A 15,000-nucleotide genomic window follows, 5' to 3' on the forward strand; every position below is an offset into this window, starting at 1 on the left:
TAACGCTATTCGGGCTCTATTACGTCAGACTCCGGGTGCTAGTCGGTACACTTATATTATGCGATACAATGGTTGGTAATCGCTATTCTGGCTGTATTACGTCAGACTCCGGGTGCTAGTCGGTACACTTATATATTATGCGATACAATGGTTGGTACTCCGCTATTCTGACTGTATTACGTCAGACCTCCGGGTGCTTAGTCGTACATTTTTTATATAATGCGATACAATGAGAGGTAATCGCTATTCTGGCTGTATTACCGTCAGACTCCGGTGCTAGTAGGGTACATTTTTTTAATTTATGCGATACAGTGGGAGGTAATCGCTATTCCTGCCCTATTACGTCAGACTCCGGTGCTAGTCGGTACATCTTTTATATTATGCGATTACAATGAGAGGTAACTCGCTATTCTGGCTGTATTACGTCAGACTCCGGGTGCTAGTCGGTACACTTATATATTATGCGATACAATGGTTGGTACTCGCTATTCTGACTGTATTACGTCAGACTCCGGTGCTATAGGTACATTTTTTAATTTAATGCGATACAATGGGAGGTAATACGCTATTCTGGCTGTATTACGACATACTCACGGGAGCAAGTCGGTACATTTTGAATATTTAATGGCGATACAATGGGTCTGGTAATCCGCTATTCTGGCTCTATTACGTCAGATTCCGGGTGCTAGTCAGTACACTTATTATATTTATGCGAATTACAACTGGGACGTATTCGCTATTCTGGCCTATTACGTCAGACTCCGGGTGCTAGTCGGTTTTTCCCAAAACATTTTTAATAGAATTATGCGATACAAATGAGAGGAGGTAATCCGCTATTCTGGCTGTATTACGTCAGACTCCGGGTGCTAGTAGGTACATTTTTTAATTTATGCGATAGCAATGGGAGGTAATCGCTATTCTTGGCTCTATTACGTCAGATTTCAGAGTGCGAGCTCAAGTCGGTACATTTGTGTGAGTATTATGCGATACAATGATTTGGTAATCGCTATTTCTGGCGGTATTACGTCCAGACTCCGGGTGCATTTAGTAGTACATTTTTTATACTATTAGCTAGATAGCAATGGCGTTGGTAATCGCTGTATTCTGGCTGTAATTACGTCGGGAGGGACTGCGCGGGTAGCTAGTCGGTACAGGGGTTTTTTGATATTAGGGCGATTCAATGGTTGCGTAATCGCTATTCTGACCGTATGTGGACGTCAGACGCCGGGTGCTAGTAGGTACATTTTTAATTTATTCGATACTATGGGGGTAATCGCTATTCTGGATGGATATTGTATTACTGTCATGACTCGGGTGCTCAGTCAGGTTACCCCAATTTTTAATTTATGCGATACAATGGGAAGGTTAATCGTATTCTAGGCTTCTATTACGTTCAGATTCCGGAGTGCTAGTCAGTACAACTTAATATATATGCGATTACAATGGGAGTTAATCGCTTATGTCTGGCCTATTACGTCAGACTCCGGGTGCTAGTCGGTTCATTGGTTGGATATTATTGCGATAAATGGAGAGGTAATTCGCTATTTATGGCCACTGTATGACGTCAGACTCCGTGGTTGCTATGTCGGTACATGTTTATATTCATGCGATACAATGGAGTGGTAATTCGCTATTCTGGCTGTATTACGTCAGACTCCGGGTCGCTAGTAGGTACATTTCTTAATTTATGCGATACAATGGGAGGTAATCGCTATTCTGGCTGTAGTTACGTCATACTGCCGCGGAGCAAGTCGGGTACAATTTTGATATTTTGACGATACGCAATGGTTGGTAATCGCTATTCTGGTTGTACTTACGTCAGACTCCGGGTGGCTAGTAGGTACATTTTTAATTTATGTAAGATATCAATGGGAGGTAATATCGCCTAGTTCTGGCATTCTATTACGTCAGATTCCGGGTGACTAGTCAGTACACTTATATATTATGCGATAGCAATGGGACGTAATCGCTATTTCTGGCCCTATATTACGTCAGACTCCGCGGTGCTAGTCGGTAACATTTTTATATTATGCACGATACAATGAGAGCAGCTAATCACGCTACTTCCCTGCGCTGTATTAACGTCAGACTCCGGCGCAGACTATTCGGTTAGCACGGGTTTACATTACGTAATACTAACGGGAAACTAGTCGTTTACAAGTAATTATATTATACATATTCCATATTGTAGGATTTTCAGCAGTTTATGAAAACATTTTTATCAGTCGCAGAAATTTTAGAAAATTGGCAAAACTATTTTGTTCCACATTTCACTCATTGTTACAACAAGCTGGAACCTCAATAACAGAACTTTTGTTTGAAATTATGTCTCAACTCCTGACTCAATTGTCTAAGTCCGTTTCCTGTTAACAAGAAATTATTTTAATGACAAATACACATAAAGAGGAACATATTTGGCAAAGACTTTCAATGTTTGTAAAACTAGAGCATATGTATGTTATTTATAGCTATTCGTCTAGTATTGTGGCTTTAATCAGATTTTATTTAACGATATTTGTATAAAGAATACAACAGGAATATTTGTACCTACTCTTGCAAGACAAAACAAGACAAAATCTTCTCAGCTATACATCCGCGAAAACAGTAAATTAGGTTGTCTCTGACCAAGATTCGTAATCACTTGCTTCACTACATCCTTGAAAAAAATGAATGTTATTGGTTCTTCATCATTCCTGATAGTCTCTTCATCCAGAATAGACATTTTATTTATGGAAATTAGCCTATTTCATTTATACTCCTACATCCGTATTCGTCCCAACATGTTAATCTGATTTGAATAATCTCTTCCGTCCAGATATTTATCATTGAGAATAATACTAAAGTATTCATATTATTTAATTTTTATTTTTTGGATTCTTACATAAGATTTCTTTTTCTTACCGAGAAAGACCATTTTTCCAAAAATATCTGTGCAATAAGTCTGGTACATATGTTTAAAAACAGAGAGGTAGTAGTGTTTAAAAAAATATGTGTATTTCTCATATTTTATGTCCTGTGCATAAATCTAGAGATTTGAAGATTTATAAAAAGTTTTGAATAGCTAAACACACTTTTCACCAAACTTACTTTTGATGAAATCATTAATGGATCAGAGGAAAATGATTATAGCAAATGGTAAAGTATGATAAACATACTTATAGTACTTATTGATAATCACAAGTCCACATTTTGAAACTTTGTGAAGGCTATTTTGACTTATATTTGTAATTTTTATGAATGGAATTAATGCAACGTCAGTTTAAGAGCGATCTTTGAGGCAAGGCAGGTGATAGAAGATGCCGTGTGCGTGAATGAATAGCTCTCTATCCAAATTTTTCGTGTTTAATTTTTCGAGCAATTAATTATCCATAAAAAACATGAAGAGATCCCAATTATGATTATATCTTCAGCCAACGCTATTACCCTAATCAAATATTTAACTGGAAAATTTTATAATTTACAATATTTGTTTGTTCGCATATGATCAGTATATAATTAAAGCCAGTTTTAATGTAGAGTGGTCCTATCATATTAGATGAGTCTATCAATATTGACGTAAAAATTCCACCTCATTATGGAAGCTGGAAATCATGGAGCTTTTTAGGACAACCTGTATAACCTAATAAAGCTACTCATGCTAAAAGTTACGCTAAACCTACTATACAGAAACATAAAATCTTCAGCGGCTACAATATTTACGTTATAAAAGATCCAACCCAGTATGGGAGGGCGGCGGGAAATGATGAGAGCTTTAAGGACACCTGGTATAACCTAATAAAGCTACTCTTTCTAAAAAGTTACGCTAAACGCTACTATAAAGACATAAAATCTCAAGCGCACAATTAATTGAGCGTATAAAGATCCACCCAGTATGGGAGGCGGGAAGATGGCGCTCTTTTTAGGAAACTGCGTAGGTATAACTAATTAAAGACTACTCTCTGCTAAAAGTTACGCTTAACCTAATATAAGACAAAATCTCATCCGCTTCAATCTTGAAGTTAAAGAATCCACCCAGTATGGGAGGCGGGAAGATGGAGCTTTTAGGACACCTGGATATAACCTAATAAAGCTACGTTCTGCTAAAAGTTACGCTACACCTTAACTAATATAGATCATAAAATCTCAGCGCTACATTAATTGACGTATAAGTATGCCACCAGTAAATGGAGGCGGGATGATGGAGCTGGTAGGACACCTGTGTATAACCTAATAAAGTACTCTTGCTTAAAAGTTACGCTAAACCATACATATAAGACATAAATATATCCTCAGCGCTTAATATTGACGTATAAAGATCCACCAGTTTGGGAGGCGGGAAGATCGGAGCTTTAGGACACTGGTATAACCCTAATAAAGTACTCTTGTTACTAAAGATACGACTAAACCTACTATATGACATAAAAAGCTCAGCGCTTAAATATTGGACCGTACTATAAGATCCATCCCAGTATGTGGAGGAGGCGGAAGATGGAGCTATTTAGGACACACTGGTTATCTAACACTAAGTTAAAGCTACTCCTTGCTCTCTAAAGTTACGCTAAACCTACTATAAGACATAAAATCCTCAGCGTCTTGTATTCAGAGGCAAGGGTGTCGAGCATAATATACATGTAACAACCCATGAGACCTATTATCATAACCAAAATTACAAGGCACTATTGGGAATATAATTGTTCGGTAATATCACTCTTTACAATACAAAACATTATATTACAGTTTGTAATTGTTACTTTTTAAGCTAGCTATTCTCATAAAATTACCTCAACAGCCTATTTAATAACATTTAATTAAACTGTTAGTTTTCCTGTTATTTATTAACTTTCTGTATCATTGTGTGTAAAACAAATCTGGAGAATCTAATTTATAAACACAAAAACTATAAACCGTCGAATAGTCCAGGATCCAGAGAGATTAATTTGTATTGTATAAAAGCACATGACTTGGTTTTATAATGAAATCTATAGAGGAAATTTCCTAATTAAGAAATCGATATTCCGTCTACGCTTGGTTTATTATTGGCGAACGTTTCAAATAATATCAAAAGGTCCATATTTTTAAAATTAGAACACAGTCAGATCATATCAATAATAGTTAATAATCAATGTCAGATATAAGTGACTGAAAATCCAAAATTTCAAAAAAAATTAGTACCCTAGTATAAGGATTAGCTTAAAACATTGGTCTCTAAAAATTATTTATGTGTTTTGTCGGTTGCTCTTCTTAATTATGTTACAGCTAAAAAAATGACGAGAAAAAAGTACACTTGTTTCACTATTATCTTATTCTATCATCCCATTTTTCACATCTACCAATTACGTAATACTACGGGAACTAGTCGTTACAGTATTATATTATACTATTCATATTGTAGGATTTTCAGCAGTTTATGAAAAGAATTTTATCGTCAGAATTTTAGAAAATTGGCAAATATTTGTTCCACATTTTACTCATTGTTACAACAAGCGGAACTCAATAACAGAATTTTTGTTTGAAATATGTTCTCCTAACTCAATTGTCTAAGTCGTTCCTGTTAACAAAATTATTTTAAGACAATACACAAAAGGGGAACATATTTGGCAAAGACTTTCAATGTTTGTAAAACTAGTGCTATGTATGTATTTATAGCTATTCGTCTGTATTGTGGCTTTAAAAGATTTTATTTAACGATTTTGTAAAAGAATACAACAGAATATTTGTACCACTCCTGCAGACAAAACAAGACAAAACTTCTCAGTGTACATCTGCGAAAACATATTAGGTTGTCTCTGACCAAGATTGTATCACTTGCTTCACTACATCCTTGAAAAATGAATGTTATTGGTTCTTCATCATTCCTGATAGTCTCTTATCCAATAGACATTTATTTATGAAATAGCCTATTTCATTTATAACTCCTACATCTATTCGTCCAACAGTAATCTGATTTGAATAATTCTTCCGTCAGATATTTATCATTGAGAAATACTAAAGTATTCATATTATTAATTTTTATTTTTGATTCTTACATAAGATTCTTTTTCTTACGAGAAAGACATTTTCCAAAATATCTGCAATAAGTCTGGTACATATGTTTAAAAACAGAGAGAGTAGTGTTAAAATATTGTCATATTTATGTCTGTGCGACATATCTAGAGATTTGAAGATTTATAAAAAGTTTTGAATAGCTAAAGACACTTTTCACCAAACTTATTTTGAGAAATCATTAATGATCAGAGGAAAAGATTATAGCAATGTAAAGTATGAAAACATACTTATAGTATTTATGGATAACACAAGTCACATTTTGAACTTTGTTTTGTAATTTATGAAGGAATTAATGCAGTCAGTTAAGAGCGTCTTTGAGGCAGGCAGGTGAAGAAATGCGTGTGTGAATGAATAGCTTCTTCCAAATTTCGTGTTTAATTTTTCGAGCAATTAAGTATCCATAAAAAATGAAAGATCCAATTATGATTATATCTTCAGCCAACCTATTACCCTAATCAATATTTACTCGAAAATTTTATAATTTACAATATTTTTGTTCGCATATGATAGTAATAAAAAAAGCCAGTTTAATGTAGAGTGTCTATAAGATGAGTCACAATATTGACGTATAAAGATCCACCCAGTATGGGAGGCGGGAAGATGGAGCTTTTAGGACACCTGGTATAACCTAATAAAGCTACTCTTGCTAAAAGTTACGCTAAACCTACTATAAGACATAAAATCTCAGCGCTACAATATTGACGTATAAAGATCCACCCAGTATGGGAGGCGGGAAGATGGAGCTTTTAGGACACCTGGTATACACCTAATAAAGCTACTCTTGCTAAAAGTTACGCTAAACCTACTATAAGACATAAATCTCAGCGCTACAATATTGACGTATAAAGATCCACCCAGTATGGGAGGCGGGAAGATGTAGCTTTTAGGACACCTGGTATAACCTAATAAAGCTACTCTTGCTAAAAGTTACGCTAAACCTACTATAAGACATAAAATCTCAGCGCCTACAATATTGACGTATAAAGTTCCACCCAGTATGGGAGGCGGAAGATGGAGCTTTTAGGACTCCTTGCTTCTATAAACCTAAATAAAGGCTACTCTTGCTATAGAAAGTTACGCTAAACCTACTATAAGGACATAAACTCTCAAGCGTTCTTGTATCAGAGCAAGGGGTGTCATTAATATACATGTAAACAACCTTGAGTCCTATTATCATAACCAAAAATTAAAGCAGCTATGGAATATAATTGTCGGTAATATATTTTACAAAAAACATATTATTACAGTTGTAATTCGTTATTTTTAACTGCTATTCATAAAATTACCTCACAGCCTATTTAATAACATTTATTAACTGTTATTCCTGTTATTTATTACTTCTGTCATTGGTGTAAAACTCTGGAGAATCTAATTTATAAAACAATAAACCTTTACGTCTAGATAGTCCAGGATCCGAGTAAGATAATTTGTATTGTAAAAGCACATGACTTGGTTTTTAATAATATCTATAGAGGATTTGTTCCTAAGTAAGAAATCGATATTCATGCTACGCTGAGTTTTGGCGACGTTCATATAATATCAAAAGGTCATATTTTTTTTTAAATTAGAACACTGTCAGTCATATCAATAATAGTTATATCACTGTCAGATATAAGTGTTAATAATCCAAATTTCAAAAAAAATTTTAGTAACCCTATATATTAAGATTAAGCTAAACACTTGGTTTAAAATTTTCAATTTATGTGTTTGGCGGTTGCTTTTAAGTATGTTAAGCTAAAAAAATGACGAGAAAAAAAAGTCATTGTTTCACAATTATCTTATTCTATCATCCATTTTCAACACTCTACCAATTTACGTAATACTACGGGTACTAGTCGTTACAGTATATATGCTTAATTCTATTCATATTGTAGGATTTTCAGCAGTTTATGAAAAGAATTTTATCGTCATGAATTTTTAGAAAATTGGCAAATATTTGTTCCACATTATACTCATTGTTAACAACAAGCGGAACTCAATAACAGGAAATTTTTGTTTGAAATATTTTCTCCTAACTCAATGGTCTAAGTCGTTCCTGTTAAACAAAAATTATTTTAAGACAATATCCACAAAAGGGGAACATCTTTGGCAAAAGACTTTCCATGTTTGTAAAACTAGGGCTATGTATGTATTTATAGCTATTCGTCTGTATTGTGGCTTTAAAAGATTTTTATTTTAACGATTTTGTACAAGAATAACAACAGGAAAATTTGCTCCTACCCCCCTATACCACTCTGCAGACAAAACAAGACCAAAACTTCTCAGGTGTACATCTCGAGCGAAAACAGTATTAGGTTGTCTCTGACCGAAGATTGTATCTTTGCGTTCACTACTTCCTTGAAAAATGAATGTTATTTGGTTCTTTCATCATTCCTGATAGTCTCCTTATCCAATAAGACATTGATTTATGAAATAGCCTATTTCATTTATAACTCCTACATCTATTCGTCCAACAGTAATCTGATTTGAATAATTCTTCAGGTCAGATATTTATCATTGAGAAAATACTAAAGTTTCCATACTTATTAATTTTTATTTTTTGATTCTTACATAAGATGTCTTTTTCTTACCGAGAAAGACATTTTCCAAAAATATCTGCAATAAGTCTGGTACATTTGTTTAAAATAACAGAGTGAGTAGTGTTAAAATTATTGTCATATTGATGGTCTGTGCGACATAGTCTAGAGATTTGAAGATTTATAAAAAGTTTTGAATAGCTAAAGACACTTTTCACCAAACTTATTTTGAGAAATCATTAAATGGTCAGAGGAAAAAGATTATTAGCAATGTATAATGTATGAAAACATCCTTATAGTATATATGGATAACACAAGTCACATTTTGAACTTTGTTTTGTAATTTTATGAAGGAATTAATGCAGTAAGTTATAGTAAGGCGTCTTTGAGGCAGGCAGGTGAAGAAATGCGGTGTGTGAATGAATAGCCTTCTTCCAAATTTCGAGTTTAATTTTTCGAGCAATTAAGTATCCATAAAAAATTGAAAGATCCAATTATTGATTATATCTTCAGCCAAACCTATTACCCTAATCAATATTTACTTGAAAATTTGTATAACGTACAATTATTTTTGTTCGCTTATGGATAAGTAATTATAAAGCCAGTTTTAATGTAGAGTGTCTATAAGATGTCGTTCTACAATATTGACGTATAAAGATCCATCCAGTATGGGATGGCGGGATAGATGGAGCTTTTTAGGACACTGGGTATAACCTAATTAAGCTATCTCTTGCTTAAAAGTTACGGCTAAACATACTATAAGACATAAAATCCTCAGCGTCTTGTATCAGAGCAAGGGGTGGTATAATATACATTTAACAACCATGAGACCTATTATCATAACCAATATTAGAGCACTATGGGATATAATTGTCGGGTAATATATTTTACAAAAAACATTATATTACGAGTTTTAATTGTTATTTTTAACTGCTATTCATAAAATACCTCACAGCCTATTTAATAACATTCTATTAACTGTTATTCCTGTTATTTATTACTGCTGTCATTGGTGTAAAACTCTGGAGAATTCTAATTTATAAAACATAACTATACGTCTTTAGTCCAGGATCCAGAGAGATAATTTGTATTGTAAAAGCACATGACTTGGTTTTTAATAAAATTCTATAGAGGAATTTTTCCTAAGTAAGAAATCGATATTCAGCTACGACTGGTTTTGGCGACGTTCAAATAATATCAAGAAGTCATAGTTTTTAAAATTAGGAACACTGTCAGTCTTATCAATAATAGTTATATCACTGTCAGATATAAGTGACTAATAATACAAATTTCAAAAAAATTTTTTAGTTACCCTATAATATAAGATTAGCTAAAACATGTGTTTACAAATTTATTTCCATTGTATGTTTTGAGGGAAGGGCAGGATATTTGCTATTAAGTATGTTTAAGCTAAAAAAATTGACGGAGAAAAAAAGTGCTATTAGTTTTCCACATTAATCTTATTACTATCATCACCATTATTTCCTCACAGTCTAACCTAATGTACGTTAAGATGACTACGGGAACCTAGTCGCTTACAGTATTATATTATACTATTAACATATGTTGTTAGGATTTTGCAAGCAGTTTATTGAAAAATGAGATATTTTATCGTCAGAATTTGGTAAGAAAATTGGTCAAATATGTTTGCGTCTCCACATTTTTAACGTCCTATTGATTACACATACAATGCAGGAACACAATAACCAATGAATTTTGTGTTTATTGAAATATGTTTCTACTCCTAGACTTTCAACTTGTCTAAGTCGTTGGTCCTGTTAACAAAAACAGTTAGTTTTAAGACTAAATACACAAACAGGAGTGAGGAACATATTATTTTTTATTTTGGCGAAAGAACTCTGTTCAACATGTTTTGAGGCAAAACTCAGTTGGCTATTTGTAATGTATTTATAGCTATTCGTCCTGTATTGGTGGCTTTAAAAGATTTTGTATTCATAACGCATTTTGGTAAAAAGAATGACAACACAGGGAATATTCATGTCTACCCAACTCTGGCAGACCAAAACAAAGCACCCAAGAACTTCTTCAGTGTGTATAACATTCTGGCAGAAAAACAGTATTAGGGTTGTCTCTGACCAAAGATCTTGTATTGCACTCGTAGCTTCCACTACATCCTTGAAAAATGAAATGTTATTAAAGGTTCTCTCATCATTCCTGATAGTACTCTTAATCCAGTAATAGGACTATTTATTTACATGAAATAGCCATATTTCATTTCTATTAACTCCTACATTACTAATTCGTGTCCAAACAGTAAATCAGACTCTTCTGAAATAATTCGATATGTCTACTGTCCGTGCAGACGTATTTATCATTGAGAGACAAATACTAAAGTATTCAATATTTTTAATAATTTTTTATTTTTTTGCGATTCTTACAGTAAATAATTCTATTGTTCTTTACGAATAGAAAAGAGAAACATTTTTCAGCAAAATATCTGCAATTATGTCCTGGTACAATTATAGGTTTCTAAAATACAGAGAGAAGTAGAGTGTTACAAAATTATGTGTCATATTATTCACTGTCGAAGTTGTGCGACATATCCTAGGAGAATTTGATACGATTGTATCTAAAAAAGTTTTACTCAGAGTAATATGCAAAGTAAAGACACTCTTTCTACCTAAACTTATTTAGTGTGAGAAATCAATGTAAGCTGATCAGAGGGAAAAGATTATAAGCAAACTGTCGAAAGTATGCGAAAACATTACTTTATCAGTATTTATGGATATAAACAAGCAAGATCAGTAACGGCAATTTTGAACTCTCTTGGTTTTTGATAATTTATATAGAAGGAACTAATGACAGTCAGGTTAAGACGCGTCTTGAGGCCAGGCAGTCGTGAAGTACAATGCAGTCTGTAGGTGAAATGAATGAGCTGTCTTTCCAAAATTTTCGTGCTGTAATTGTAATTTTCGAAGACAATTAAGTGATCTCAATAAAAAATGAAAGATCCACATTACATGATTAATGATCTTCAGCCAACTCTATTACCTCTAATCAATATTTTACTAGAAAATTTATCTTATTAATAACTTTAAACCAATATTATTATCTGTTCTACGGGCATTATGTATAGAGTAATAAAACACTAAAGGCCAGGTTTAATTAGTAGAGTGTCTATAAGATGAGTCCTACAAATTCTATTGACTGTATATAAAGATCCATCCAGTATGGGCGGAGGCGGAGGAATAGATGCGGAATGACTTTTTATTCTAGGACACCTGGTATAAGACACCTAATAAAGCTACTCTTGCTAAAAGTTACGCTAAACCTACTATAAGACATAAAATCTCAGCGTCTTGTATCAGGAGCAAGGGGTGGTATAATATACATTTAACAACCATGAGACCTATTATCATAACCAAAATTAGAGCACTATGGGATATAATTGTCGGTAATATATTTTACAAAAAACATTATATTACAGTTTTAATTGTTATTTTTAACTGCTATTCATAAAATACCTCACAGCCTATTTAATAACATTTATTAACTGTTATTCCTGTTATTTATTACTTCTGTCATTGGTGTAAAACTCTGGAGATATCTAATTTATAAAACAAAACTATACGTCTAATAGTCCAGTGATCCGAGAGATAATTTGTATTGTAAAAGCACATGACTTGGTTTTTAATAAAATCTATAGAGGAATTTTTCCTAAGTAAGAAATCGATATTCAGCTACGCTGGTTTTGGCGACGTTCAAATAATATCAAAAGGTCATATTTTTTAAATTAGAACACTGTCAGTCATATCAATAATAGTTTATATCACTGTCAGATATAAGTGACTAATAATCCAAATTTCAAAAAAATTTTAGTATATATAAGATTAGCTAAAACTTGTTTAAAATGTGTTTGGCGGTTGCTTTTAAAGTATGTTAAGCTAAAAAAAATGACGAGAAAAAAGTCATTGTTTCATATTATCTTATTCTATCATCCCATTTTCACATCTACCAAAACTAGAGCAGAAAGGTACAGATTTGAGAAAAACCTTTATTAAATACATCAAACCAATTCAAAAATTTTGTAAGAAAAAATTTAATTTCGTTTCTTCGTTGAAATAAGTACTTTTATTAAAATAAATGTTTACATATATGATCTACACCTTGAGCGTAAATTTAAAATAACTCATACTGTCAAACAATCCACGTTTATACAGTTTGTGGTTTAAGAGGGATTTCTTGTAAATGTAAGTGATCTGTGGATCTGTGCATTTTCATAAATGCATCATTTACAATAATGGATAGTCGTTAATATCAGTCCCGGGTAGTGAATAATCATGGCGATTCCATTAGAACACTTATAATAGTCATTTATTTATGGACCATTGCTTGGTGTTTTATATAGTAAAATGTACACACTCTAGTTTGTTAAAGAACGAATGATGAAGGAGGATCACATAAAGCCAAACATAGACTTTATTAGTTTTTTAAGGTAATATTTAGAAAAGCAGCTAAAAGTGCATTCCGAAAAACATAATAAATTTCGTGAACAGCAGTAATTGATTAAGAGTAAGGATATCCCGTACAATAAACCGATAATAGACACAACGAAAATACAATTTTAAAAGTTTGGTTTTCTAAAATAATGTATAAACATGCTAACTGGTTCATTAACAATTCACTTGTGCATAATGAGATGTTTAGTGGCCAGACACCACTGTGACTGGTGCATAATTACCAACGTATTGACGCAGATTATGAATGTTTTGACTAAGTATGTTGTTGAATGTAATCCAAAGTATTTCATAAAAATAACTAATGCCTACAAACCATGTGGCTAGGACAATTCAAAACTGTACGACTTACTGAACTTGGAAGGATTTAAGTAGTTTATATTACAACGCATTTGAATTTTATACACCTACTTTAACCGTGTAATAAAATATCCATTTCAGAAGTGAAATAAACTAGGATTTTAAATTGGCTGTAAAGTTTTGATAAACGTCAGCCTCGGCTTCAACGTGAAGTAGTTAGACTCAAGATTTATTAAAGCACTGCCAGATTGAAACTTCACTGCAGTTTATCTTTAAGGAAACAATGTGCAGTAACAAGTTCTCTGAATGTCTACGTTTCTAGTAAGCCGAGTTTTATGATGTCATCCACGTAGTAAAGAGCAGCCAAGTTGCTTTAATTCCATCTCTTGTTTGTTTCTATCCTCATAATCTTGTAATAGCAGCACCATCCTGTACTTACCATCCATCCACTATTGTTAAAGATTGATTTTAAACAGAGGATTCTTTCATTAGTATTCTTAGAAATATGTTTTATTTAAATATAACAGGTAATATATAATGTGAAGTTTTCAAATACACAGTGCACAGTTACGAATGTATTTTGTTGTCTCCCTAAAAAGTAAACTTAATTTTGAAAAACAAAAGACTGTGTACAGACAGAAAATGGAATATTTCTGTAAGAAGTAGTGTTGCGTACTGACCTGTAGTAGTTGAGGACTTGAGCGAAGACCCCCGGTGCCTGTCGAAGAAGTACTCGTTGAGGATGGGGTCGTAGTTGGCGAGCGCCTCTGTGAGCCGCGAGAGACGCGTCGCCGGGATCTTCTTCAGCGTCGCCTTGTACGTCTCATGGCGGATGCCGCCGACGTTTAAGGACGACGCGGTTTTCCGCGTCCATGTTGATGAGATTCATCTCGCCCGTTTTGGTTGCAGCTAACACGTCCTTGAACAAGCAGCGTAACAATATCAAGAACTTGCATATAACATAATAAAACTGATTTTAATAGCCTATTTTGGTTGCTGAATGGCGGATACTCATAGCAATAAAAGATGTGAACACACTATTATACTTCGTGCACAGGCTATTACATCTTAAATCTACAAAGGAAAATCTTTGAGAGGTTTTCCCAAAAACAAGTATAAGCCGAGCCTGACCGAATCGAGGGGATATACGTGGGAGGGCGAGAGAAGAAAAGTCAGTCCAAGATTGGAGTGGTTGTCAGTCAAATCTTATTAAACTTTTAACATTTGAAGGATTTAGGATATGCACCAACAGATTGCTAAAGTCTTTATCTTTAGTAGCAAATAAAAAAATTTCCAAGAGTGCATGTTTTAGTGAAGTTATGTTTTCAATTCAACAAAATCCATATTTTGTTCTATAGAGATAAGAAGAAGTTCAGTAAGAGGTCGTATGGAGTGTATTTTACACAACACAACTTTACTACTGAACTAATAATTTATTTGAATATAAAGGGACATTGGTGATGATTATGGATCAATTGCTGGCCGATTTAACCGTAATCAGAAGTATTAAGGGTTGGTTCCCAGACCCGCGCCTTGCAACGTCCATTGTAACAAGACGTTACTCTTGGGGATACTGGGACTCTTAACTAGAAGCTCTTAAGGCGGAGCAATAAATGTATGTTTTAGGATTTTTAACATTTTTCCGATTAATTTCCCTTCAAATTAACTTCTATGAAGACAGA

At 33.4% G+C, this 15,000-nt stretch overlaps 1 protein-coding gene across 1 annotated transcript; it reads right to left on the bottom strand.

The window, feature by feature from the left end:
* Window positions 1-13,998: 13,998 nt before the first annotated feature.
* Window positions 13,999-14,265, bottom strand: LOC124374888 (potassium voltage-gated channel protein Shaw-like; the record flags this gene model as incomplete). The annotated part of the gene is given in 3 exon segments (XM_046833032.1): window positions 13,999-14,032; window positions 14,035-14,167; window positions 14,169-14,265. Coding segments are annotated over 3 exon segments (206 nt in total), but the record flags the coding sequence as incomplete, so codon positions are not given.
* Between the last annotated feature and the right edge of the window lie 735 nt (window positions 14,266-15,000).

This window comes from Homalodisca vitripennis, unplaced genomic scaffold, assembly GCF_021130785.1.
Source record: "Homalodisca vitripennis isolate AUS2020 unplaced genomic scaffold, UT_GWSS_2.1 ScUCBcl_10948;HRSCAF=20026, whole genome shotgun sequence".
Classification (NCBI taxonomy): domain Eukaryota; kingdom Metazoa; phylum Arthropoda; class Insecta; order Hemiptera; family Cicadellidae; genus Homalodisca; species Homalodisca vitripennis.